This window comes from Salpingoeca rosetta (genome assembly GCF_000188695.1).
Source record: "Salpingoeca rosetta unplaced genomic scaffold supercont1.3, whole genome shotgun sequence".
Classification (NCBI taxonomy): domain Eukaryota; class Choanoflagellata; order Craspedida; family Salpingoecidae; genus Salpingoeca; species Salpingoeca rosetta.
In genome coordinates, this window is record NW_004754931.1 from 1,390,175 (window position 1) to 1,417,533 (window position 27,359).

Consider the following 27,359-nt stretch of genomic DNA (forward strand, 5'->3'; position numbering starts at 1 on the left):
TCATCACATCGGTCGGCCCAAACAACAAAAGGCGCCCAAACTGCTGCTCGCGTCATCTGTTGCGTCAAACGCAAGTCTTTCGCATCATCACACGCACACGACTTTGTGCTCCTATTCCCAGCCACACACACGGGCGCACGCATTCACACGCCCCCTCGCCTCCCTCGCAAAGATGCGCGCAAGCAAAGCGACGCAGCTGCGGCTGTTGCTGTGGAAGAACTGGCTGTTGCTGGTGAGCGTGAGCGTGTGTTTGATCGTAGCGGTGTGTGTGTGTGTGCTTGTGCTTGTGTGCTTATGTGCTGTGTGTGCTCTGTGTGTGTGTGTGCTTGTGTGTGTGCGCGTGCTTGTGTGCTGTGTGCTGTGTGTGTGTGTGTGTGCGCGTGTGCGTGTGTGTGTGTGTGTGTGTGTTGTGTGCTGTGTGTGACAGTCCCGCTCCCCGTCCCTCACAGCACCTCCTCCTCCTCCTCCTGTTCCCCTGGGCGTACTGTCACTTTTCAGAAACGCCGCCCTCTTGGCACCTGTGCGGAAATCTTCGTGCCTGTGCTGCTCTTCTTGCTGTTGTGGAGCCTCCGCTCCATCATCGACACCGAAAAGTTCTCAGACAGTAAGTACAATCCCATGCGTGTGATGTGTGCTGGGTGTGTGTGTGTGTGTGCGTGCGTGCGTGTGTGTGTGTGTGTGTATGAGAAGGGTTCAGGCACGCGCACACACAGACACACACACACACACACACACGCACACACATTCTCTCTCTTTTTACAATGCACACCCATGCACACATCCCTGCATACGCGCTCACTGCTGCATTTATGCACACTTTTCCTTGTTGCTGCAGCCACGTTTTGTTCCCGGGCCGTGTCTGGACTGGACTACCCGCGGTTTTACCACAACGAGCAGTTTGGCGAATTCTCGCAGCTCTTTGACGACTTCAACTGCGAGCCAGATCGGCCCGTCCTCTTCACCGTGTTTGGGACGCCCAACAGCTTCCCCATCAAGTTTGAGGATGACTCCGACACCATTTACCCCGTCATCGCATACGCACCAAATGATGTTCCTCAAGGTACACCGTCGTCGCTGTGTGCAACGTGTGTGTGTGTGTGTGTGCAACATGTGTGCAACATGTGTGTGTGTGTGTGTGTGCGGATGAAAGCTTGTGAGTGGGAAATAATTTCATGCCCGTTGCAGCGGCACGCACACTTTGCATGTGGAAACGACACCAGGCTGATCCCAAATGCACGCATACATGCATTCAGACATACATCAACTCATGTCGCCCCTCCCCCTTTTCCACACATACACACATACACACACATACACACATGCACACATTCGCACGTTCAGTGAACGAGGTGATGGAGCGGTTCCAGCAGCTGCTGACGACGTTCTTCGCGTTTGACTTTGTCAACGGGCCGCACAACATGACGGGATATGCAACAGAGGAAGACCTGCTCACCGGCTACGACCAAAGCAGCGGCAACAGCTTTGGCCTTGGTACGCTGTAGCACTGCGTCGTACATCTAGCATCTGGCGCTCGTGTCTGTTGCGCAATGGCTGCAGCAACCACCGTCGCCTCCTCGCTGGCCAGTGTCACCAGCATCACGTCATTGTTTGTGTCTGCTTGTGGTGTCGTGTAGCCACGTTCATTGTACCTTTCACGTCACCTCCTCGTTCCTAACACACGACCTCTCGTGCACACCTTCATGCCTTGTGTCCATGTGCTGTCACACTGCACGCATCACGTCACGCCGTCCTGAACAGCCGTCATCTTCCACGAGGATGACGGCAGCGGCGGGCGAGGTCCACTGGGGTTCACGCCAGACCACGTGCATTACGTCATGCGCATGCCAGAGGGCCTGCCCTCAAACAGCTTTGAGGGTTGGGCTACGGAGCGCTCCTATCCAGAATTTGAAGCCCTGGTCAGTCCACGCAGGAGCTGGATGCGTGCATGGATGGATGGATGGATGGATGGATGGATGGATGGATGGATGGATGGTGTTTGGTGATGTGTGGACGTGTGTTCTTGTTTTTTTGTGTGTGTGTATGTTACATCACGTTACCTCTGACCGATGGTCTTTTGCCTTCGACGCAATTCTGCGCTGCATAATGTTGCCTGCACTTCTATTTTCACACACACACACACACACCATTTCCAACGACCGCCCCTCCCTACCCCCATTCATCACAGGGCCCCGATGTGCGGTCGACGTACTTTGACGAGAGCCACTTCCTGTCACTGCAGAGCACTCTCGACACCGCCATCATCGCAGCCATCAACGGCTCCATTCCCCCCGTCGTTCCGGTGTGTGTGTGTATGTGTGCGTGTGTGTGATTCGAAATGCGTGACGAATGTACCAATCGTCGCTTATTCCCTCTCCGCCTCCCACGCCTCTCGTGCCACTCAAATCCCTCATGTCACCATCACCATCGTCACTGTTCCAGCGGCTGTCTCCGCTGCCGTGGCCGGCGTACTCGTCCGACGGCTTTATCTACGCCCTCCGCGACACGCTGCCGTTTGTCCTCGTCATCTCCTTCCTCTTCACCGTCACATCGTACGTGTCGCGCCTTTGTGTGTGTTTGTGTTTGTGTGTGTGTGTGTGTGTGTGTGTGTGTGTGTGTGTGTGTGTGTGTGTGTGTGTGTATGTACGTGCTGGTAACGTTTGCCCAAGAGCACAGGGGCCGTCCAAATAGCACACACACACACACGTTTTCTACGCTCTCTCAACGTTCGCTCGCCTTTGACATGGCTTCCTCCTCATTGATTTTTGGTCTGCCTGCAGACTCGTGCGCCAGATTGTGCAGGAGAAGGAAAAGCGGTTGAAAGAAGCAATGACGATGATGGGCCTTGATCCAAAGGTCAGCGAGTGCATGTGTGTGTGTGTGTGACGGTGCAATTTGTGGCAAGTCGGTGACTTGTTGCTTCTTCGCCCTGTCTTTACCTGCTTCGCTTGCATTCATTTGCACGCTCGTACGTTCCTCCCACAACACCTCTACGACTCACACCATGTTACACCTACACACACACATACACATACACACATGCACACACACATACACATGCACGACTGCATGACAGATCCATTGGGTTGCGTGGTTCATCCGCGCCATTGTTCTTCTCTTTATCAGCATCGTCCTCATGATCCTCATCTTCGAGGTGCGTCGCACGCGTGGTGTGGCGTGGCGTATGTACACGTACATCGACTTTGCTCGCTTGCGTGTGTGTGCACGTCTTTGGGTGGTTGGAATGTGTGCGTGTTGTGCACATGCGTGTCGTATTGTGCATTGACCTTGCAAGCGCGTCTCTGCCTTTTGCCTTTGTATTCCACCGTGCATGCTCGCTCACGTGGATGCTCGTGTCTGTTACATCCGCTGCACCCAAACGGTTCCACACGATGGTGTCTTGTAGGCTGGAAAGTTTACGCAGTATTCAGAGACGGGTGTTGTGTTCATTTTCCTTCTCCTCTTCTCCCTCTCCACCATTTGTTTCTGCTTCCTCGTCAGGTACGCACCACACTTGCGCAACAGTGTGTCCGTGTTTGTTCACTGCACCCCGAGCTGAACCGCACCGAGGTCGTGTGTGTTCAAAAGCAACCTCTCACCCTTCACCTCAACACCAACTCCTCCTACACTTATTTCTACAGCACGTTCTTCTCGAAAGCGAGCACGGGTGCGGCTGCGGCAGGGCTGCTGTTCTTCATCGCCTTCACCCCAAATTATTACATCGGCCCACGCTTTGAGTCCGTCTCCGCCAGCGACAAGACCGGGTTCTGTCTCCTCTCCCCAACATGTGTTGGTATCGGCACATACATCCTCAGCGTCTTCGAGTCCAGCGGTGCGTGCGTGAGCGTGTGTATGTGTATGTGTGTGTGTGTGTGTGTGTGTGTGTGTGGTGTGTGTGTGTGTGGTGTGTGTGTGTGTGTGTGTGTGCATACACCCCCGCCCCACACGTATTGCATTTGATATTTATCAACCTACACAGTCCTCACACACTTAACAACTCGCATACAACGCCTATATTCAAACCCGCCCCCCCCCCAACCACCACCACCACCACCACTCACCACGATCACCACTACCACGACGACGTTGGGCAGGCGAGGGCCTTTCGTTTGCGAATCTCGACAGCGGATCGACGGAGAAGGACAGCTTCTCCATGGCGGACGTGTTTGGTATGCTGATCGCCGACAGCGTCATCTACCTCGTGCTCGCTTGGTACGTCACCAACGTGCTGCCGGGCACATACGGCATCCCCCGCCCATTCTACTTCTTTCTCCAGCCCTCATATTGGCGCGGTGTCCACAAGGGCCCCGTGTACTCCAACAAGAACGCAAGTCAGTTCCACGATACTGTTGTTGCTTTTGTTTCGTTGTTTGGTGTTTTCGTTGTTGTTGCTCTTGTCGCTCCTCTTGCTGACTTTCTACCGTGTGTGTGTGTGTGTGTGTGTGTGTGTGTGTGTGTGTGTGTGTGTGTGTGTGTGTGTGTGTGTGTGTGTGTGTGTGTGAACGGGACATGTATCATACGCCTTTTACTGTGTTTCTGTGTTGTTTGCCCCCACTGTGTCCTCTAACGCCACGCCTCAACTGCAAACTGACGTGTTGTTCCTGGCACCAGACGATGATCCCAATCTCTTTGAGCCGCTGCCCCAGGTAACCACACGTCTCCACAACACAACACAGCAGTTCACATCACCACACATCACCACACATCACATCACCACTCATCACATCACAGCAGTTCACATCCCACCATGTTGTTTCCCGCCACGCTTCCGTGTGGCAGCAACAACCATCACAACTGTGTGTCGCAGGCGTATTGCTTCACACGCATGCAGTGGCAACTCACCCTTGTCAACTGCCCACCAGCCACGTCACAACAACACGTTCACCTGTCCACACAACTAGCACGATCCTCACCACCAACCACCAATCGCCATCATGCCATCTGTTGCCATTGTCGCTGTTGCTCACTACAGGGCACACCGATTGGGGTGCATGTTGAGAACCTGTGCAAAGTGTTCAAGGCGGAGACGGGCGGGAAGAAGGTAGCCCTGGACGGGTTCACATTTGATTGCGCCGAGAACCAGATTACAGCGCTCCTGGGCCACAACGGTGCGTAGTTTGTGACAACAAGGATCACTGTATTGTTGACCACAGCGTCGGGCAACTGTTTTGCTGCTTGGTTGTGTGTGTGTGTGTACATGTGTGCGCGTGTGTCGTCTAACAATCACATCCAATTACCAGCCCATCCACCCTTTCATCCTTTCATCTACACATCCATTCACAATCCCCCATTCAACACGCTTGCTGAATTTATTTGCATACACACACGCATACACACCTCAGGCGCGGGCAAGACGACGGCCATGTCGATTCTCGTCGGGCTGTTTCCGCCAACATCCGGCACCGCCGTTGTCAACGGACACGACATCACCACAGATATGGCCGGGGTACGTGCTGTCGGCTGCATCTCTGTTGTGGTTTCTCACGTTCAATGAATCAAGGAGCACGTGCACTTTCCTACTCACGCATACGACACACGCACACACACACACACACACACACTCACTCACGCACTCACTCACTCACACACACACGCACACGCACATCGTTACCTTCATGTGCGCGTGTTCGTGGTGTGGCCACGGTTCCCTTTTTCCAGGTCCGCTCGTCGCTCGGGCTGTGTCCGCAGTTTGATGTTCTGTTTGACGCGCTGACCTTTGCAGAGCACATTGTGTTCTTCAGCCGCCTCAAGGGCCTCACAGGTGCGTATTCACATGCAACCCCCACATACACACGTGTTTGGTGCGTGAGTGTGTACGAGAATTTGTGTGTGTATGTGTACAAGAATTTGTGTGTTGTGTGTGTGTGTGTGTGCTCTGCAGAGTGCACACGTGCACGCGTTGCCATCAGCACATCACGCCACCTTACGAAATTGCATGTCTGCCGTTCAATCTCTTCATTGTGCAGTGGAAGAGGCAAAGCAGGAGGTGCTGAAGTATGCCAAGGACTTGGATTTGGAGGTCCGTGGTGCCATCAGTCAGTGCAGCTGTGATGAACATGCGACAGAGGCATTCTCGTACCTGCTGGCACTGTTGATGCTCCTTTTCACTCGCATGCTTTACGCAATTGACATTTTCGCCACCTCACCCAAACCGCACCCACACATACACGCACACGCACCGCCTTGCAACATGCTGTTGTACCTTCTCATGCGCAACACTGCATATGTCGACGACAGGAGAAGACGAATGACCGGGTGGACACGCTCTCTGGCGGGCAGCGACGCGCTGTCTCCGTCAGCATTGCGCTGTGTGGCGATTCAAAGGGTGCGCACATGACAGTCTTGCAAGGCGACACGCATTGGCTGTGTGTGTGTGTGTGTGTGTGTGTGTGCGTGTGTGTGTGTGTGTGTATGCGTGGATATGTGTGTACACGTGTATGCGTGTGTGTATACGTACGTATGTGTGGACGTGTTTGCGTCGACACCTTGCGACCGCTTAACCTAACGAATCCTCAACCCCTACCCCCTGACCCCAACCCAACCGCTCCACTTCTACACCTGTTTCCTTCCTTCCCCCCCCCCCCCCCACCGGCCACCATTCGAACAGTCGTGCTCCTGGATGAACCAAGCAGTGGCATGGATCCGTACAAGAGACGACACACGTGGGATCTGCTGCTCAAGCACAAGCAAGGCCGCACCATTCTGCTCACGACGCATTTCATGGAGGAAGCAGACCTCCTTGGCGATCGCATCGCCATCATGGCTGCGGGCAAGCTGCGAACCATGGGGTCCTCGTTCTTCCTCAAGAGCAAGTTCGGTGTCGGCTACCACATGAACGTCACCAAGACGCCTGTGTGCGACGTTGGCGCCATTGCCTCCACCATCGCCGAGCACGTGGAGGACTCTGAGCTGGTGTCCAACGTGGGCACGGAGCTCACGTTCATCCTGCCGCATTCCCAAGTCGACAAGTTCCCAGCCATGTTTGACACGCTTGACGCGCAGAAGGAGAAGCTTGGCTTTGAGGCGTACAACGTCTCTGTGACCACCATGGAGGAGGTGTTTCTGAAGGTGGGCGAGGGCAACGAAAAGGCACTTGTACTCAGCAACGACGCATCACACGACCACGACAACCACGCACACAGTGATGGTGTTGAGCAGAAGGTGCTTGTGGATGCAGAGCACAAGCACAGCGCGAAGGTGGTTGATGCCGGAACCCCGCTTGTCGGTGCACAGCTGCTGTGGTCGCAGATGCGCGCCATGCTTACCAAGCGCGCGCTCTACTCTTCTCGCAACAAGTGGGCCATCATCACGCAGGTGCGTGCTGGCATGTGTGTGCGTGTGTTCACGCATATGTGTGTGTGTGTGTGCGGCGACAAGTTTTATATCACGCGGGCTATAGAGCCACCATGTATGCTCACAATTGCGCACATGTACACACATACATGCACACTCACAACCACACACACTCACAACCACACGCACACAACCACACACGCACACGCGTATGCATAAGCAGCTTGTGATTCCGCTGTTCTTTGCCGTCGCAGCTCTGGCGATTGCGCGGCTTGGCGAAACGACAAACGACACGCCCTTGCTCGCCCTGGACATGACGACATATCCAAACCCGGTCACCGTTTTTGCATCCCCGAACGATCTCGCAGGCGACTACCGCTCATGTGCGTTGGCTGTGTGTGTGTGTGTGTGTGTCTGTCTGTCTGTGTGCCTGTGTCTGTGTGTGTGTGTGTCTGTGTGTCTGTGTGTGTATTGTGTCAGTGTTTGTGTATTGTGCGAGTTTAACATGATGTGTGTCATGCTTTGCTCGCATTCCTCGCTCGTTTCACCATCAGCACCACCACCACCACCATCACAACCACCATGCTTTTATCACCGCCACTGTGCCTGTGAGCAGTCTTGGATCGTGCGCCAGCGCGGCGCGTGGCGGACATGGGCGTCCGCACGTCTCCGCTGCAGGCATCGCTCTTCTCGCATCTCACCGACCACATCAGTAGCCTGAGCGGTGTCGTTGGCGACGTCGCCTCTGCCCCAATTAACACGTCAGGCACGCTATTGGGCCGACAAGACCTGCAGGACTACGAGCAGTCCAACTTTTTCGAGTCACATGTGGCGGCGTTCACCATGGAGCCTGGCGCGTTCTATGTCACCTACAACAGCAGCAGCAACCAGTGTGGGCTGCTGCACCCAGACCTCAGTGTCGACGCCGGCCCGCTCTCGCTCGCCTTTAATGAGACCTACACCATCACCGTGCTTGATCCGGCGTTTAGCCAGATTTTCTTTTCCAACGGCAGCACGGGCGCAACGCAGTTTCGCCCAAGTGACTACAAGCAGTTGTTTGTCACGGCACAGTCACTGCCGCTGATGGCCATCACGCTCGATGTCACCCAGCAGCTCATCGACACGCTCGCAAACGAGGTCGTGGTTGTGTATGTATGCGTGCGTGCGTGTGTGTGCGTGTGTGTGTGTGTGTGTGTGTGTGTGTGGCACGTGTATGTGTACGAATGTGTACGAATGTGCACATGTGTTGCGTGTGTATGTGTGTGCTTATGTGTGTTCTTTGGGTTAACGCTGGCCCGGTCGACAGCTGCCTAAATGCATTCGGTCATGCCTGCTGCTTTTTAACTTTTTCACCCAAACTGCTCCCTCACCCATCATCGCACATGCATACACACACATTCACACGTGCGGTGCCCCCTTATGTAGAACAACACGCTGTATCTGTTCTGCGGCAACACGACAATGGCCCCATTGCCACTGCCAATCAGCTTGGCAGCAGCACAGGCCACAATCCCCGATTTCGTCAATGCCTATCTTGGCTTCTCGCCCCGCGCTCTCCACAGCCCTCCACGTACGCTGAAGTACAACCCTACACGTGATCATTGATGACATCTCGGTTGCCATCAGCTCATGTTCGCAGCACACGCACATTCACTCGCTCACCCACCGTCCCGCACTCACACACTCACCCTCCCTCACAAACACAAACACACAAACACACACATACACACGCAACACATGCACACACGCTCAACCCCACACGGTTCTTCCCGCCCCGCCCCCCCCCCCCACACACACACGCGCGCGCACTCAAACAACAGAATCGCTGAATGTGCTGGGGAATGCGATGGCGCGGGAGTATTTGGGCCCGTCAGCGTCCATCCACGCATACAATCACCCGCTGCCTGCGTCTGCAACAGAGGCTGTGGACTCGATTCTCTCTGATCCCATTGGCGTGAACCTGGCCGTGTTCCTCATCTTTGCCTCGGGCTTCCTCATGGCCAGCTACGTGCTGTTTGTGCTGCTGGAACGCGTCAACAAGGCGAAGCATGTACAGTTTGTGAGCGGCACCAACGCCTACGTGTTCTGGACAGCAAGCTTTCTCTGGGAGTGGTTCACCATGCTCGTGCCCGCTGTTGGGCTGGTCATCATCATCGCCGCCTTCAACATTGACGCGTACAACTCGCACCTGGGCCTCATCTTCTTCCTCTTTATGATGTTCACCTTTGCGTCCATCCCCTTTGCCTACTGCCTGTCCTTCCTCTTCTCCTCGCCCTCGAGCGCATACGCCGCCGTGTCGATCGCCTTTGTCTTTGTGGGCATTGGCGGCCTCATTGGCGTGTTTGTCGCCACCATCCTCGACGAGAACCAGGTTGCATACGACCTGCGCCACGTGTTCCTGCTCATCCCCAACTACGCATTTGGCCAGTCCCTCTACGACATCTGGCTCAACTCCAAGTTTGGCGAGCTCTACACCCGCTTTGCGGACGTGTGCGAGCAATTCAATGACGTGGATGCTGTGCGACAGCTCTGCAACTCGCACAAGTCCAACTACCTCGCATGGGACAACCCCGGTGTTGGGCAGCCGCTGCTGTACATGTTCCTGTCGGGCGCGTTTTGGTTCACGCTGCTGCTGCTCATTGACCTCGGTGTCATCCACCGCCCGTCCGTTCCTGCCGCCAAATTTGAAAACCGCGACGAGGACGAGGACGTGCTTGCTGAGCGGCGGCGTGTGGAGGCCGGTGGCGCCGACAACGACGTCGTTGCCGTGCGCGACCTGAGCAAGGCCTTCAAGAAGAAGGGGAACCGCAGTTTCATCGCTGTAGACTCCATCACGCTTGGCGTTCCCAAGGGCCAGTGCTTTGGCCTGCTTGGCGTGTAAGTACAATTGAATTGCTGTGACGGTGATGGGACAGGGGCGTGTGTGTGTGATTTGTTTGTGTAAGGGGAGGAGTGTTGGTATCGTCCCTGCTGTTTTATGCTGGTGTGAGCCGAGGGTTGTGTGTGTGTGTGCTTGTGGGATTGTATGCAGCTGTACATTGTCAGATGTTGCGCCGCCTTGTTGCTTTGTTCGCGTCTCATCCACGTCCAATCCCCATCACCGTCACCGTTCTCATCACCATCAACACCACGCTCTTTCCCCTCCTCTCTTGTGCAACTGATAGCAATGGCGCTGGCAAGACGACCATGTTCCGAATGCTGACAGGAGAGATCCGCCCCAGCAGCGGCGTTGCTCGCATCGCGGGCTTCGACTTGGCCTCAAACATGACCAAGGCCCGGCAGCACCTCGGCTACTGCCCCCAGTTTGACGGGCTCATCGGGCTTTTGGTGTGTGTGTGTGTGTGTGTGTGTGTGTGTGTGTGTGTGTGTGTGTGTGTATGTGTGTGTGTGTGTGTGTGTGTGTGTGTGTTAAGGGGGTTGTTGTTGATGGGTCGACCACATGCGTTTGGGTGTCATGGCGTGTGTGTAGTACCCACATAACGTTTTTCTTAAAGCAAGAAACTATGTACCGACTTACCAAAGCACGCTCGCTCACTGACTCACTCACCCACACGCACACATGCAAATGCACGTGCACTCGCAAACGACTACATGTACATACATGCATAAACACACAACACCTCCAATGCTAGACTGGCCGCGAGCATTTGCAGATGTACGCGCGACTGCGCGGTGTTCCTGAAGACCGCATCACTGCTGTTGTTGACGATCTCACATCCCGCCTCTCCCTCACCCAATATGCGGACAAGCCAGCGTACACATACTCTGGCGGCAACAAGCGCAAGCTCTCAACAGGTGTGTGTGTGTGTGTGTGTGAGTGTGTGTGAGGCATGTGGGCATGTGAGCATGTGTGTTTTACCTGCCATGTGTGTGTGCGCGTATGTGAGCAGCTTGCATGGTGTGAAAATATCCAGGTCGACATGCACTTGACATGCGCTTGCACTACACCATTGTGTATGCCTGCTCAACACAATACTTACATCGAGAGACACACATGCATACGCACGTATATGCACATCTCGCAGCCATTGCGCTCGTTGGCTCGCCGAGCATCGTGATGCTTGATGAACCAAGCACGGGCATTGACCCTGCATCAAGAAGGTTTCTCTGGTCTGTGTTGGAGCAAGTGACTGCGCAAGGGCAGTCCATCATTCTCACTTCCCACAGCATGGAGGTACGACAACTTACGTGCGCTTGTGATGGATGTAAACCTGATTGCTGTACACTGTGATTCTTGGTGGTGTGCATGCATGTGTGTGTTTGCAGTGACCTTGCGACCGCTCTTTGAGAAGGGCAAGCGTTGACATCCACACACCCTTGCACACACGCGCGCACTGTCACACACACACACATACGCTCACACACACACACACACCTTTGCACATACACCCTTGCACACACACACGCGCACTGTCACGCACACTCCCCCCCCCCCACACACACACACACACATACGCTAACCCACACTGCATTTGCAGGAGTGTGAGGCGCTGTGCCAGCGTCTGGCCATCATGGTGAACGGCCGGTTCAAGTGCATTGGCGGTGTGGGCCACCTCAAACAAAGGTCAACAGTGCCGTTCATGCGACACCACGCAAGAGCTTGTCTGCGGCTGAGATGGTTGAGGGATCACAAGAGTGTTGTCGTCACTGCACTCTTTCTCATGCTTGACTTGTGCATTGCACCGTGTAGGTTTGGGCGCGGGTATTCCCTGCAGGCGCGGGCGAAACCAAACGAGGACGGGACCGCTGGCGACACGACAGCCCTGAAGCTGTTCGTCGAGGCCAACTTCAACGGGGCTGTGCTGAAGGAAGAATACAACGGCACCATCACATATCATGTGCGTTTTGTGGCGAACACGTGTGTGAGGGCGGATTTTTTGGGAAAGGGGACAAGACGGGACAACAAGCGACAAGAGAATGTCCTCAACTGCACTTGCTCACACTTGTCCGAACACACAAACAAGTACACTCACTCACAAACAATCATACTCACTCACAACCTCTCACACACTCACAAACAATCACAACCACACACACACACGCACACAGATTGAGAACGAGACGCGGTCATGGTCGTACATGTTCTCCAAGTTGGCGGAGGCCAAAACGCGCTTCTCACTGGACGACTACAGCTTGAGTCAAGTCTCGCTTGAACGGGTAAGTCATGCTGCATGGTGCTGCTGGCTTTCCTCGAAATGCCACGTGTGTGACGTGTGTGACGTGTGTGACGTACTCCCAAACACTCCACACCGTTGTTGCCGTCGTGGCATCTGCTGTGTGTGAATCGCAACATGTATGTTGACTCCACCACCGCCTGTTGTCTTCGGTGCATTGTCACATCATGGAATTCACGTTGACCCCTGCACTGCGTGCGCGTGTTCTTGTGCATACATGTGTTCTTGCACGTGCAGGTGTTCCTCCACTTTGCTGCCGAACAGCGTGAGGACGCGGCAGAGCGCAACGGCCTTCTCTCGTCCCACAAGAGCCAAAGCCAAAGCCAAAACCAGAGTCAGACCCAGAGCCAAAGCCAGAGCCGCAGTCAAACTCGCCAGGCAGGCGGTGCCGTGCACTCACTGCAAGAACCACTCCGAGACCATCACAACAACGACACGGAAACAATCATCATCTAGTGCGCGTATGTGCATGCGCATCAGGCTACTTGTCAGTGATCCGTGCTCAAGCGCGGTCTGGACTTGTGTGAGCACCATTCTTTCTCGTCCTCTCTTTGTTGTCGATTGTTGTTGTTGTTGTTGTTGTTGTCGATTGTTGTTGTTGTTGTTGTTGTTGTTGTTGTTGTTGTTGTTGTTGTTGTTGTTGTTGTTGTTGTTGTTGTTGTTGTTCTTTCAGCTGTCGTTTAAGTTGTTGTTTCAGTTGTTGTTGTTTGTGTGCTGGCTTGTCTCATGTGGCGGGATGCTGTTGTGACTCCGTATCCATGAGAAAGTCGTCAAAAGGAAGAGGAGTAGGCATGTCTACTTGGTGCGAACACGAACGTCTCAAGGGAAGGGGAAGAGAAACAGAGTGGCAACACAACCAACAACCAAACCAACAAAGAATCTATCGAACAAACAAACCAACAAACGAACAAAACAACCGAGACAGTTGAGCAAACCAAACCATCAACCAACTCGTCAAACAGAATGTTGGGCTGGCCTACTTGTTCTTGGTCTTCTTACCCTTGTGCTTGCGCTGTTGCTGTTGCTGCTGCTGCTGTTTCTTCTTCTTCTTCTTCTGCTCCTGCTGCTTCTTCTGCTGCTGCTTCTGATTTGGGGCCTTCTTGTTCGTGCCGTTGGCGGGCTTGCAGACTGGAGCATCAGGTGCAGGCCACACCGCATACTCCCCGCGCTCTCGCAGCTGCTTCGACGTCACGCTGTCGTGCGTCTTCTCCAGCGGCACAACTGCAGCGTCGCCACGTTGTGGTGGACAAGATGGTGAGGAGACAAGGGGTAGGAGGGGGTGAGTTGAACAAGGCTGCCTGGACCTCACTTGTCAGTGCTCGGAGCAAGACTGTGTGTGTGTGTGTGTGTGTGTGTGTGTGTGTGTGTGTGTGTGTGTGACCAAAGGCAACACGCTTGCCCTGCCCCTGCATCCACGCACGTACCTGTTTCCTGCGTGCTGTTGACGGCGATGACGAGCACTGCGCGCTCTTTGCTGGACGGGTGGAGGTAGCGCATGTACATGTCAACCACCTGCAACGTACAGCGGTGATGGACGTTGGAAGCAGCACACGGGTTGCAGTGAGATTGCTCGATTGCAAACGACACGATGGTGCAACAGCTATTCAAAACATCCGCAAACGCACGCACACATGCACACACATGCTCAAGCTGAAAGCAAAGCCGCTGCAGATCACACAACGCAGCGAAGGCGCCCACCTCTTTCTTGGTGATGGTCTTGAGATGTTCGGCTTCGACGCTGTGGGAAAACGTGAAAATGCGTGCTGGCAGTCGTGTGGAGGTTGGAGAAACGTGTGGTGTGGTGTTGTGTATTATGTGAGTGGAGAAGGCGCGAAGAAAAGCAATTGTTGAGGCCGTTCACACACTCTCTTGTACATGACAGCTGAAGCAGCAATTCAGCCAAAACAAAAAATCACTTGACGCATGTACCCCTTCTTTCACGCACCGCGAATTGAGAACCAAAACTTGCTGATGCGGCGGTCCTGGTTGGCATCGGGCGCCAGCAGTGCATGGCGCAGACTCTCCTTGTGGCTGATGAACATTGCAGCGACGCAGCGTGGTGTGTGGGTGTGTGTATGTGTGCGTGCGTGCGTGCATGAGTGCGTGTGTTTGCGCGTGCTTGCGCGTGTGGCAAGGTGACAAGCGCAGCTATCGGTGCGGCAATTGCGCAAGACCACATGAGAGCAGCTCCCATCAGCTCACTCTTCGAAATCGCGGCTGGACATCTTGCGGAGTTTCTTTCCGAAACGGCTCAGAAACGCTTCCACACGCTCAATCATCGTGTTGGTTGAGAACTTGTCGCTCTGCCATGTGAGTGTGCCACAATGAGTGGGTGCAAGTGGTGAGTACAAGACAAACAGAGAGTGTGTTGGTGAGTATGAATGTGAGTGAATGTGAGACTTGCATTGAATGTGTGCATGAACATGGCTCACGCACATCAGAACAGCACGAAAAGAGAGAGTGTGTGCATGTGTGCGTTGTGTATGAGTTCGCACCGGGGAGGAGAGCTCTGCGACAAATCCGGGTTTGTTGTACGTGTTTCGCTTCGAGAGACTCACAGAGTAGCCCAGCTGCTGTCTCGTCCGAAGGTCCTGTGTATGCACATGTGTTGATGTCAATCCGTCACAAACACACACACACACACACACTCACACTCACACACTCGCACATGACCAAAACAACAGGGCATTGCACCAAAGCGATCGGGCCTGCTGCTCAAAGAAAGCCACACACGCATCCACCAATCTCTCACATGCAAGCGAGTGAAGCGTACGCACACACGCACGCACACACACCTGAAAGAACGGCTCTTCAACCATGTTGGAGAGGAGGCGGTGAGTGGCCTGTGCGCGCTTGTCTGTTTCCTGTACCTGAAAGTACATCTGTAGCGCATTGTTCACATCCTGCTCGTTCCTGTTCTCCGCCCGGCACAACAGAAATCCTGTGCGTGTGCGTGTGTGTGCGTGTGTGTGTTAATGTGTGTGTGTGTGTGTGTGATGGTTTGAAATACGTGGCAGGGCCATGTTTCCCAGCGTGGCCTCCTCCAAGGTGGCAGCATCATCTGCGAGCCACCTCACCTGGCGTCAGCTTGAGCACGTGCTGCTCGGAAAACTGGGAATACGGCGTGGACGGCCGGCGCTGCTGCAACTCGCTGTACACACACACGCATACACACACGCATACACACACGCATACACACACGCATACACACACGCGCACACACATGCATACGTACACATCAATACACACATAAAACACATGTGAGGCAATGAAAATGAGAGAGGTGCCCATGGGCGACTTCTGAGGAAAGAATGACATGCTATGAAACAACAAAAGGCGGAGCAGCGCGCATCAGCACGCATCAGCGCCAAGAGCAATCGATACACCTGATGAAATAAAGGACGTCAGCAGACACATGAACGTAAGAACGCTCGCGGGTGCGGTGACACACCTGAGGGCGGACATTGCGTCCTCCTTCGTTGCGTTGCCATGGACATAGAGCACCGCCCTGTTTGCGCGCATGAGCTGCGAATACAGCGATTGCATGTCCTGCAAGCGTGTTGTGAAGCAGTGCACCCAAACATGGGCAGGTGGTGGAAATCAGTTGATGGTGGGCGGTATCATCGTACAGCACCAAGACAGCAGCACGTTCTCACACGACACCAACACCCTCACGCGCAAAGCAGAAGCACACGCAGTGTTCTGCCAGCTGCCGTCCCACACGCGATCACACACCTTTAATGACATGCTCTTGAGAGCGGTGTACATGTCCTCAATCTCAAAGATGCGGGGGCACAGACACGTCAGCCGAAGCTCCCTGCGTGAGTGAGTGAGTGAGTGAGTGAGTGATTTACAGGGGTGTGTTTGCGTGTTCCACAATGAAAACGTTTCGACACCTGGCGACGTTGGATGGGTCGAGGGATTGATTGTACAGCGAGCGAAGCAGCTTCTCCTGCACACACCAGAGCAGATTCGTGTATGCCCACGTGCGTGTGAGTGAACTGCACATGACAGCAGCATCAGGAGCAACGGACAGAGCAAGACTGTGCCGTCGACAGCTGCAAGTGCAGCAACACACGAACATACAAACACCACGCACACACACACACACATGCACTTCCTCCCCAACCAACCAACAACGCACGCACCTTTGACATTGCAAACACGCCAGCATCAAACGTGAGGTGGAAAATGCGAGAGCAAAGAATGCGGAACACGAGGTCGACTTTGCTCGAGTAGCCCGTGACGGAGAACGAAATCCCAAGCTGCAGATGTGAGTTGTGATGCGGTGTGCGTGAAATAGTGCGTGAGAAGGAGGATGGGCGACACTTGTACGTGCATGTGCGTGTGTGTGCGTACAAATGCGCTTTCAGTGTGCGAGTGTGTCATGCATGCATGTTGTGCGCCGGGCCGCGCATCAGTAAGCGAGGTGCCTTGCCAGAGAGTATTACATGAACCAAACCTCGTCGCTGCGAATGTCGTACTCGAGGTCCGCAATCTCTGCCTGGTACAGCTCCTCCTGTTGCCGCACGACAACGACACACACACACGTGCGCGCGTGCAAACCCAACCCCTGTGAGAAGCACAACCATTCACACATACACAACAGGCGCACACCCTCCTGCTCATCGCACAAGACCAGCCCAGCACCTGGCATGCAAAGGGTGCACCACTTTCGTTCTGGCCAGACCTTGAGTTCACGGCGAAGAATGGTGACGAGGAGCTGTCCTGCGATGCGGCCGCGCGCCGTTTCGGTCATGACCGAATTGCACAACTGCACCATTCTAAACGTTTGGAAGCACACATCGCGGTGGCATGTGAGCACAGGCCACACACACGCACGCACACTCACGCACAAATCAAATGCAACCATGCAAACACAGAAAATATGCGTACACGGCGCCACGTGCAAGCGTGTGCATACACAAATGTGAAACGATGTGCCCACTGCTCACTGTGTGCGCACCACACGAAACACACACGCACACACACACGCACACGCACGCACGCGCACACACGCACGCATGCACACACACACGCGCGCACACACACACACGCACGCACGCGCACACACGCACGCATGCACACACACACACACACGCACACACACACGCTATTGACCGACCCAACTGCAATTGTGCACTCACATGCCGGTTCGTGGCACGTGATGCGTGTTGTCGTGCAGATGCCAGCACTCAATGTCCTTGGTGGAGAAGATGACAACGGGCTCCTGGTTGCACACGTGTGTTGGTATGCATGAGAGATTGCTGTCCCAGCAATTGCAGTCGTGGTGCGACAAAATCAAAGGGAAGATGTGTTCACACACACACACATGTGAGTAGCCCGCACCTTGTTGGCGTCCGTCTTCTCCTTAAACTCAAAGTCGGAGGCAACAAAAGGGTTTGGAGGCGGCATGTGCAGGAATGCAGGGCAGGGCGCTGCTGGTGGTGGTGGTGGTAGTGACAGTTGATTGGTGGGTGAGTGACAATGCGTTTCCTTGTTGTGAATGTTGAAATCATGGTACTTCAGTCAACGTGCAGTCTGTACAGCCAAGTGCAGACTCGCAACCCACATGACGCACATCCTCATGCTCAAGCAAGCCACAATGGCACCATAAATGGCACACACACACACACACGCACACACACACACACACACACACACACACACACACACACCACAGAACCACCTGGGCAACGTACTGTCTCCGGCCTCGATAGCGAGGGCTTCATCCGTCCAATCGGGCGGGAACGACTGCTTGGCGTACTTTGTGCCAAACCACCGCTCCTCCAGCGTACACATGTCCGCAACACTCTTGCTCGACACCACAGCCAGCATGTTCCCAAACGTCAGCCGCCCTGCAGTAACGGCGGGGACGGAGTGTGAAGGTGTGATGTGCGTGTGTGATTTGCTTGTGTGTGTGTGTGTGTGTGTGTGTGTGTGTGTGTGTGTGTGTGTGTGTGTGTGTGTGTGTGTATTTGTGTGTCTTTGTGATTTGTGAGTGGACGAGCGGAGTAGAAACCCCTTCAGTCACCTCCTGTCATCACCGCGTATCCTCCTCATCACCACCGCTACCAGTCGGGTACCGATGAGTTTAGTGATGGTGTCTGCGTCGTAGTCCATGATGACGACGTCGCCGTTGAAAATGTTGGCGTCCGGATAATACGGCATCTCGCACGCCGCGCCCTCAACAAAGTCAATCGATTCGCTGTCTTGCTGGAACCTGCAGCCAACCACATCCACAGCGTGCACAGATAGGAGTTGAGGGACTGAACGTGCTCACAACACATGCCAACATACACCCGTGTATGTGTGTGTGTGTCTGTGCGTGCGTGCGTGTGTGTGCATGTATGTGTGTTCGTGTTCACCTGACCACGTGTAGCTGTGCATGTGCGCGCATGCTGCAAAGAGAAAGACACTACCACGCCTGCAATTGCAGCTACACGGACGCTTACGCGCAGGCGCATACCTGAAGTGGTTCTCGGAGATTTGCTTGCACTCGTCGAAGAAGTGGCGCTGTGGACCGGCTGTCCGGATCATTGTCAGGTATTGCATCACGATCATCACAATCTCTCGCACGTGGCGCAGGCCCTCATCCGTGAGCGTCAGCACAATCTGTGGTGCATTGCACAAAGGCACAGCATGAGACCCGTGAGAATAGGATTGTAGTCGAGACCATCACAGAACAACAACAACTTAAACAACAACTTAAACAACAACTTAAACAACAACTTAAACAGCAGCAGCGGCAGCACCTGGAAGAAGCAGTGTCTGCTCGACGCCTCGGCGCCATCGCCGGAATTTCCCGCCGTGAGTCCAGTGCACCACCGCAACTCTTGCAGGCGGTGGAGAATGGATCCTTTTCCCTCGTGGCCAACAAGCTCAGACACGTACATCATCGGCTTGACACGCCATGTCTCAAACAGCGATTCAAAGTTCCAGATGAGAACTGGCACGTGCGGTGTTGCCATGACGTGTAAAAGCAAATCGGCAAGAAGTGGGGCGCATGTACGCATGTACGTGCATTATGTGAGGGCAGTGAAACATGCCATCACCATGTGTGCACGTGTGCGTATGTGCATGTGGATTTGTGCTTTCATTCCCAAAGTCATCGTCAAAGGTGGACAACAAACACGTGGTTCAAGCAACACGTCCCCCCCCACCCACCCCAGATGCCAATTCCTCAACAAACGCACACAAAACAAAGGCGCTTGAGTGGATGACACTGCCACTTACAGAGCTCGTGGTCGTCCTTGATTGGGGCAACAAAGAAGAGCTGGTGGAAATCTGCTGTGTTCCACGCGTGCTCCCAAGTCGCCGGAAAGGTTGTCCCGTCGTTGCGCAGAGGACCTCGGCCGCGCGGAATTGCGGACAGCGACGCCTCTGCCATCGCCTAGGGGGGTGTCATCGTGGAACGCGGGCGTGTGTGTATGTGTGATGTGCGTGTGCGCGTGCGTGTGTGTGTGTGTGTGTGTGTGTGTGTGTGTGTGTGTGTGTGTGTGTGTGTGTGTGTGACAGAGAGATTGAAAGAAAAGAGGACAGTCTTGTGATAAGCACGTTGCAAAATCACACAGTCACACACCCACACAAGCTAGCAGACGCAACGCAACGCAAGGCCGCTCAAGTCCACCGCCACAGGCTCCACGAACCAGAATCAACCCCATCGACCCTAAATCATTCCACGGCAGGCACATCCAACCCACTTGCAGCTCATCCAGGGACTGTGGACCGCGGACAACGGCACACATGTTCTCCGCATTGTAGTGCTTTGCGTGGAAGTCAAACAGCAACTTGCGGATGTCTTTGCCAGCCTGGTGTCAGAGCCGACAGCAGCACCCGTAACGGTGGGGGCACGGGCAGAGGGTGCAGCGCACAGGCGCGCGAGTGACTCAGGTGACATGACAGCAACCATCCACACATCCACATACACAGATAAACACGCACACATTTTCTCACGCATCGGTATCCTGCAGGACCGACAAGCACACATGTATGTGGTGCAGGGTGGGAATGTGACCTGCAAGCCACATGCAAAGCGAAGGTTTTGTTGGGATGTGACAAACACACCTTCTTTGGGAGGTCCTTCAGGGATTCATCATTCCCCCACGTAAAGTGCGCCAACACGGAATCTGGACAACAGACAATACATGTGAACGAGCGAGTGCTGTGAGAAAGGGAGAGAGCGTGCGTTTGTGTGTGTGTGTGTGTGTGTGTGTTGCGATACGAAATCTCTTGTGTCTTTACTCACACGCACACACACGCGCGCGCGCCAGCATCGAATTATATGCTTCGTCATGAAGCGTGTGTGCGTGGTGCACGAGCAGACCTTTCCTGGCGTGCGCGAACACGACTTGCTGCGTGCGGCTGTAGTCATCCTGCAGCGCAAGTTTGAACTCGCTGTCCACAGCCTGCCGCTCACGATCAACACTGCACGCAGAGCAAAGTTGGGATGATGTGGATGGGAGGGATCACGCAGGGTTGGCACGGGGGATGAGGAGGGGCTCGTATAGCAGTCGTGAGCACAATCACACCAGTCTCGCAGTTACAGCCTCCTTGCAGAATGCAAATTGCAGTGGCAAACGTGACGTGATACGCACAAACAGCACAAATGCAAACACACATGCACACACACATACAACACAACACAACACAACACAACACAACACAACACAACACAACACAACACAACGCACACGCACGCCACGTACGCGTCGGCCAAGAGGAGGGGATCGACAAAGAACTGGGCAAAGATATCGAGGGCCTTGGAGAGGTGTGGCGGATCGATGTCAAAGTAGAAGCAAGTCTGCTCCGCCTCCGTATGTGCGTTGGAGTAGCCGCTGTGGCTCTGCAAGAAGTCTTCCAGGGCGTCCTCTTCTGGATACTTGCTCGACCCCATAAACACCTGAGGCCGCAAGCGAAGGTGTCGCGGTTGTTGCAAGGCAGTCAGTGCGCAAAGGCGACACGTGCCGCAACGCGGATGTGAGGCAAGGTAATTGGAGCGACTGACAACCATGCACATGGCCTACGAGAGACAACCATCGCAGCTCCACGGATCACACAGCACACACACACACACCATGTGTTCGAGGAAGTGGGCAAGGCCTGGTGCCTCTGGTGGGTCTTCAAAAGAGCTGAAATCGCCGTGGTTGCAACAAATGGGGGCGGGGTGACATGTCTGACACAAGCAACTGGTTGCAGACGAGCACAGCAATGCGCAACAGGTTCACGCACGCACGAACGCGCGCACGCACGCACGCATATGAGCGTCCTCTTACCCTGCGGCGATGGACAGGGCGACCGCGGCATGGCGCTCGGCAACGTCATCGTCTCCTTCATCCTCGTCACTGCTGTCCTCGGCATCAGTTGTGTCATCTTCAGCGCTGGATTCCGTGGCGCTCTCTGCATCGTTGTAACACAAGTGAATGATCAAGGTGACTCAAGGCCATCCATGATGGTGAATTGAAAAAAACAATGACAGGACGAGGACACAGATTGCAGCACAATGTCGCCACAGCCTAGCGACCTCCTCCCGGCCCCCATGCGCACCACATCCTTGGAGGCGATGAGGACCACACGCTTCCACGGGCTCGTCTTGGACCAGAAGAACTCGGAGATCATTCTTGAGCCTGCACAAGCGAGGTTATTGTTTGCAGTGGCATCGTGAACGCATGTGAAAACGCACCGCTCCCCCACTGAGCAAGCACGCCACGGCGCAGTTTGAGGAAGACAAGTGCGCGCTGCCACACCTCTCTGCCACCTACCTCACGATGCGGTACTGCTTTCGGTCAACTTGCGGCACCATGGGTGCAACTGGGGAGACACGCGTGCCAGCATCGCCGCTAACGCGTTGAACGCGATCATGCAGCCATAACCGCCCAGCCCACCACGCTTCCGCCAGCCCCCACACCACGCACAGCCCAAACATCTCCTCTCGACAGTTCTCGACACCACAAAAAAATAGGCAACCCCCAACTGTACAGCGCAGGTTTGACATAAGAGAGGAGACTTGACCTTCTTGTAGCCTCGTGACTTGTTGATGCTTCCGTCCAACTCCAAGCATCCCACCGCCTCAGCATCCCACCAGCGAAGCGAAAGCAGCTGACTCAGTGTGCTTCAATTGCACCGTACAACTGCAACTCTGTGCTGTTGATTCATCGTCATAGTTAATATTTGGCACAAGAATCACTGGCCTCCTTTTATCGCCTCCCTTGTTCTCTTGTCCGTCGCACACCACTGCTTTCTGTTTGCTCGTCTTTCAGAATGTGTGAATGTTGTTGCTTTAATCTTCTCATTACGCCAGCAGTGGCGTGGTGGTAGCATCAACAACAGCCCGAGGCAGACCACGCACAAAGGAAGAAGCATCCATCTCCCCCTTGTGAAATGCCACGCACTGCTTCACGCAACCACCAAGCACAGCCTCAGCGCTGTCTCCTCCATGCAGCTCTTCCAGGCACTCGAGCACACGCAGGGACACATTGCATGATGTCTGCGCAACGCATACGGAGTCACCCATCACCTCATCAAAGCCAGCCCCCAACAGCTCCTTCACATATGCCACACAGCCTGCACGCCCATCCTCAAAGTCGAACGTGCGCTCTTCTGCATCGCTGTCGCTGCTGTCGTGTGCAAGGAGCTGCACAGCTTGCGTGTCCTGTTGGGCCGCCAAGGCGTGCACGATGCTGGCGCTGAGCAGGCGTGCGCCAAGGTAGGCGCGGCCTCGCTGCAGGTTGCGCACGGCCTGCTCCTCCAACTGCTGCTGTTGCTCTGACGTGCGGCAGCCGTCAAAGTGCGGGAAAATGAGTGCTGGGTTGTGTGCAGGAAGCCGAAGAGCCCCAGTTGCCCGCCAACGCGCATCAGTCAAAAAAGCAGAAGTCGTTTACTCTCCAGGCACTCGAGCACACGCAGGGACACATTGCATGATGTCTGCGCAACGCATACGGAGTCACCCATCACCTCATCAAAGCCAGCCCCCAACAGCTCCTTCACATATGCCACACAGCCTGCACGCCCATCCTCAAAGTCGAACGTGCGCTCTTCTGCATCGCTGTCGCTGCTGTCGTGTGCAAGGAGCTGCACAGCTTGCGTGTCCTGTTGGGCCGCCAAGGCGTGCACGATGCTGGCGCTGAGCAGGCGTGCGCCAAGGTAGGCGCGGCCTCGCTGCAGGTTGCGCACGGCCTGCTCCTCCAACTGCTGCTGTTGCTCTGACGTGCGGCAGCCGTCAAAGTGCGGGAAAATGAGTGCTGGGTTGTGTTGCAGGAAGCCGAAGAAGCCCCAGTTGCCCGCCAACGCCGCCATCCAGTCCTGGACGGCGATCGCCTTGGTGTCGCGCAGGGCGGGGTTGAGCTCAGGCAGCAGCTTCCACGTGTTGGCCAGGAATCCGCGCGTGTCTGCATACGCGAAGTTGCCCACGTCGCGGGCAGCCATCTGGCACGCGCTGTGCATCATGCGGCGCGCTGCCAAGGCAGCATGCGCAGGGGCAAGGAGCAGGTCCTCTGTTGCCACGGCCACGCACCGGGTGTACAGCATGTCGACGCTGTGCTGAGTGCGGAAGGGAATGGTCGCCTCAATGCACACGCACAGGTGCAGCAGCTGCATCTCGTTCAGGAAGGGCGCAAGCATGTCCACAGCAATGACGCAGCTCAGGAACTCGTTGAGCCCCTGCGCGCCAATCTCGAACGGCAGTGTCTCGCCGGGCACGTGCCCAAACACCTTGTAGCAGGTGCGGTGCGCAGCCGTGCGTCGTCGTGCAGGCACTGCTGCAACGTCACCGCTGCTGTCATCCTGGCTCCACCAAGACTGTGTTGTCTGCAGGGCGCTGCTCATCGTGTCCGTTGGTGCGAGCGTGGCCGCATCCTGGTTGTCGCTTGTTGTTGTGGTTGTTGTAGTGGTTGTGGTTGCAGTTGCGTGAGAGCACATGCTGTCCAAGCTGCTGGTGCTCCGTGCCCTGCCCATGCCTGATTGCGCTGGGAGAAGCGCCAAGTTGTCTTTGTGTTGGTGTTCGCTAATGACCTCGCCTGCCATGAGGGCGAGCTCGGCGGGGTTGCTCAGGGCAAATGCACGCTGCAGCGCACCAGCAGGCGAGCTCGCAACTAGCTGTGGAGATGACACAATGGCCTGCACACTGGAGTTGTCGCTGCCCTGTGCCTGCGCCGCCGCTGCTGCTGTTGTTGTGGTCTCGTTGGTGGTGAAGGGGAGGTTGTGGGCGTGGGGCACGAGCAGGAGGCGTGCGCGCTGGAGGATGGGCAGGAAGAAGGGCGCAATGCCGCCGTCCAGCTGCAGGTAGACGACGTCGTGAAAGATGGCGGCGAGGTAAGCCACAGGGTCTTGTGCGATGTCCTTGGGTGCGACGTCAAAGACGTGTGCGACGGCGTGGTACACGCGGTGTGGGCCCGTCATTGAAGTCACCACGAGGTGGGCGATGTTGTCGATGGCGTTCGAGGGCACACAGACGTCGAGCGCATCAAAGGCGCACTTGATGCCTGCGATGAGGCGCTGATGTTGCTGGGAAGGCATTGTCGTTGATCACTACTTGGGAGAAGACGGTGGTCGTCAGCTCTGAGTTGTATCTTGAGCGGTGTTCCAAACGCAGTTGAGAAAAATGAACGCATTGACACTCTCTTCTCGGGCAAAGCATGGTGGGCAGCTTGCTCTTGAGGTGCGAGCGAGAAGGGCAACTTCATGCGCGCGTGTGTGTGATGAGGTGGGGGGGGGGGCTCGAACAGTGGTGATTCGGCGAATCGCCAGCTTCTTGGAATTTGCAATGTGCACGAAAGCGTTTGCAATGCATATCATCGTCACACTATGACGTCACTTTCATTTGAATTGCTGAAGATATCACCCAATTGTCCCGTCATGACGCACATTCTCGGAAGTGGTCCCTGCCTTCGTTGTTTGGTTCGTTCTGCGCAAACGTATGATGTGTTGATTCTTGGAATCGGGAAGCCTGCTCGTGACTTGAATTTGAACCGCAGCGCGTCGTTGGCGACTTGAATTTGGACGAAGGAAGATGTCAACTCGGGGGAACAGCTTTGCAGCGCAGCACGTCGTACACTGTGCATCGGTGACTTAAACGCAAAACAACCCCGATTCCCGGAATCCTCCTGCAATCTTGCGAAAGCACTGCAACTAACTAACCACAGATCCGAGATGATGCACACCCTCTCATTCGCTCATTCGCGTGAGCTTCCCGCTTGACAAGGTCATTTTCACGACGAGTTTGAACAACTACACGCTCACACCAACAGCACCGAGAAAGCATCAGCCCAACAGCTCGCCCAAGCGCCCACGCAAGAACATCGACACACACAAACACACAAGTGCAAGACCACAACGACCACAGCGAACACAGCGAACACAACAGCAACATGTGTGCAAATGCGATCTTCTGGCCCGTTTGGACCCACACCAGCACCGACGCGCTGTGCAGCGTGCACGATCTTGCTGCGGAGCACGCAAAGCCCTGGCGTTCAAAGACGATCCTGCCACGAAGCACAGATAGCATGAGCTCCATCTCCACGGCTGTTCACAGCGACAGCGACGTGGACGAGGATTTGGCCGACGAGGACATCTTCCAGGCTGTGTACGGCACTGTGGGCAATGCGGCTTACAGCCCTCCAGACGACACATCGGATGCTTCAGCCACGATGCACGCACTTCCACGCACTAGCTGTGTCGCAGGCAACTCTCTGGATGCTGAGAAGAGTGACTGCGCCAGCCATGCTGTGCATCCTGTTCCATCTTGCAGCCTGCCACGAAGGAGAAAGGCCGCAACTGCATGGTCCAGCCTGCGCACGGTGTGGGAGCGGGTGCGCAACACTCTGCCAGCCAACCTCTCCCTCAACAAGAACAAGTGCCACGACACCAGCAAGAGCAGCACGCACAACCACCAGAACAAGAAGACCAACACGACCAACAAGAATGCCAAGAGCAGGAAGAACAGCGACGCCACCAGCGTGCGACCAGCACAAGACATCACAGCATGTGCAGCAAGGTCAACCAGCACGTCCTCGTCTTTCTCGACAGCGCAGGATGCCGCTTTGGTCTACTACAGCAGCAATGACTTGAGGGCACATGCTGCAGGCAGCAGAAGCTTCTGCTATACGGTTCCCCGAGACTTGGAAGAGCAAGCCCAAGAGTACATGGAGGTGTCGGACGTCGAGCTGAGGAGACCATCCACTGTCTCGTTGCCGCTGTTCGTCTCGCACGTGTGGGTGCTTGAGCACTGCGACTGCGACAATGCGTGATTGTGCGAGGTGCTGTGGAGTTTATATGCGTTTGTCTCGCTTCTTCGTGCTTTCATGGCTACAATTGAACCCAGATGCTTGTATGTGTGTGTGTGTGTGTGTGTTTACTTTAAGCGACCATTACATCTCATCATCGTGAGCCATCGTCACGCCTCGTTCAAAATTCGTTTAGAAGAGCGTTTGCCCAAGGGAATGATTGGAGAAGGCACGAAGCGAATAAGAAGTGCAACAAGGAAGAGTGGAGGGGCTACGCTTGTGCATCGAGGAGAAGAAGGGTTACACGGGCACACACACACACACACACACACACACACACACACACACACACGCACACACACATACATACATACACAAGCACACACGCACATGCACACATACATACACATAAGGTTCTGGCCCGTGGGCCGTAAGGCAGTCAAGACAATGGCACCCGCACATCCATCGCGAGGCCCAGCACGCATGCACCACAAACAAGGAGGATGACGCAGGGGAAACCTTTAGCTTTTCCCTTTGGCATGGCGTTGTGCGGTGCGGTGCACAAAACCGGGGACGAAGGTCTTGTCCGCTCCGAGGCAGCGCCTAGGTGGCAGCATGAGAGTGGAACAGCACAGAGTGCTCAGCAAACAAACATCGCATGCGTGCCTGTGTGTGA

General features: G+C 55.0%; 5 protein-coding genes across 5 annotated transcripts in view; 2 read left to right on the top strand and 3 right to left on the bottom strand.

Moving 5' to 3' along the window:
* Positions 1 to 90: 90 nt before the first annotated feature.
* On the top strand, positions 91 to 13,054 carry PTSG_01877 (ATP-binding cassette protein). Its single transcript, XM_004997800.1, has 30 exons — positions 91 to 232; positions 499 to 604; positions 836 to 1,060; positions 1,342 to 1,491; positions 1,759 to 1,916; positions 2,186 to 2,299; positions 2,440 to 2,549; positions 2,778 to 2,853; positions 3,074 to 3,151; positions 3,404 to 3,498; positions 3,639 to 3,829; positions 4,092 to 4,328; positions 4,609 to 4,643; positions 4,970 to 5,105; positions 5,340 to 5,443; positions 5,656 to 5,758; positions 5,964 to 6,016; positions 6,235 to 6,322; positions 6,605 to 7,311; positions 7,514 to 7,673; positions 7,907 to 8,427; positions 8,716 to 8,860; positions 9,111 to 10,167; positions 10,455 to 10,617; positions 10,923 to 11,085; positions 11,316 to 11,464; positions 11,769 to 11,854; positions 11,981 to 12,128; positions 12,340 to 12,447; positions 12,702 to 13,054. The coding sequence occupies exons 1-30, from the start codon at positions 173 to 175 to the stop codon at positions 12,918 to 12,920; spliced, it is 5,745 nt and encodes a 1,914-aa protein (XP_004997857.1). The 5' UTR covers positions 91 to 172; the 3' UTR covers positions 12,921 to 13,054.
* Positions 13,055 to 13,205: 151 nt separating this feature from the next.
* PTSG_01878 (uncharacterized protein) lies at positions 13,206 to 22,409 on the bottom strand. Its single transcript, XM_004997801.1, has 29 exons — positions 22,226 to 22,409; positions 22,011 to 22,090; positions 21,740 to 21,863; positions 21,541 to 21,595; positions 21,173 to 21,366; positions 20,791 to 20,891; positions 20,532 to 20,593; positions 20,168 to 20,275; positions 19,701 to 19,857; positions 19,220 to 19,413; positions 18,934 to 19,079; positions 18,551 to 18,687; positions 18,167 to 18,322; positions 17,814 to 17,902; positions 17,612 to 17,694; positions 17,155 to 17,248; positions 16,927 to 16,983; positions 16,613 to 16,729; positions 16,361 to 16,416; positions 16,200 to 16,281; positions 15,916 to 16,013; positions 15,542 to 15,615; positions 15,260 to 15,405; positions 14,960 to 15,055; positions 14,667 to 14,767; positions 14,410 to 14,495; positions 14,163 to 14,227; positions 13,889 to 13,976; positions 13,206 to 13,685 (listed from the first exon to the last, which is right to left on the bottom strand). The coding sequence occupies exons 1-29, from the start codon at positions 22,387 to 22,389 to the stop codon at positions 13,441 to 13,443; spliced, it is 3,255 nt and encodes a 1,084-aa protein (XP_004997858.1). The 5' UTR covers positions 22,390 to 22,409; the 3' UTR covers positions 13,206 to 13,440.
* Positions 22,410 to 22,755: 346 nt separating this feature from the next.
* Positions 22,756 to 24,989, bottom strand: PTSG_01879 (uncharacterized protein; the record flags this gene model as incomplete). Its single annotated transcript, XM_004997802.1, has 2 exons — positions 23,345 to 24,989; positions 22,756 to 23,267 (listed from the first exon to the last, which is right to left on the bottom strand). Exons 1-2 carry the CDS (start codon positions 24,975 to 24,977, stop codon positions 22,756 to 22,758), a joined length of 2,145 nt encoding a protein of 714 aa, XP_004997859.1. The 5' UTR covers positions 24,978 to 24,989.
* Positions 24,990 to 25,828: 839 nt separating this feature from the next.
* On the top strand, positions 25,829 to 26,707 carry PTSG_01880 (uncharacterized protein; the record flags this gene model as incomplete). Its single annotated transcript, XM_004997803.1, has 1 exon — positions 25,829 to 26,707. The coding sequence occupies one exon, from the start codon at positions 25,829 to 25,831 to the stop codon at positions 26,705 to 26,707; it is 879 nt and encodes a 292-aa protein (XP_004997860.1).
* Positions 26,708 to 27,204: 497 nt separating this feature from the next.
* Positions 27,205 to 27,359, bottom strand: part of PTSG_11795 (uncharacterized protein) — a gene marked incomplete at both ends in the record, with an annotated part of 449 nt that continues 294 nt past the window's right edge. The window contains one exon of the mRNA XM_004997804.1: positions 27,205 to 27,286. Coding sequence (XP_004997861.1) covers positions 27,205 to 27,286 — 82 coding nt within the window. The remainder of the gene's footprint in view (positions 27,287 to 27,359) is intronic.

Bases quoted from the DNA above. Each gene is read 5' to 3' on its own strand.
- PTSG_01878 (XM_004997801.1), bottom strand. From the start codon at position 22,389: ATGTTTGGGCTGTGCGTGGTGTGGGGGCTGGCGGAAGCGTGGTGGGCT. The intron at 20,594-20,790 runs GTCTGCTCGTGC...TCTGTTGTCCAG, and splicing joins GTTCGCGCACGCCAGGAAAG to ATTCCGTGTTGGCGCACTTT. The intron at 16,984-17,154 runs GTCTGGCCAGAA...GTGCGGCAACAG, and splicing joins TTCTTCGCCGTGAACTCAAG to GAGGAGCTGTACCAGGCAGA.
- PTSG_01877 (XM_004997800.1), top strand. From the start codon at position 173: ATGCGCGCAAGCAAAGCGACGCAGCTGCGGCTGTTGCTGTGGAAGAAC. The intron at 1,061-1,341 runs GTACACCGTCGT...TCGCACGTTCAG, and splicing joins ACCAAATGATGTTCCTCAAG to TGAACGAGGTGATGGAGCGG. The intron at 7,674-7,906 runs GTGCGTTGGCTG...GCCTGTGAGCAG, and splicing joins CGCAGGCGACTACCGCTCAT to TCTTGGATCGTGCGCCAGCG.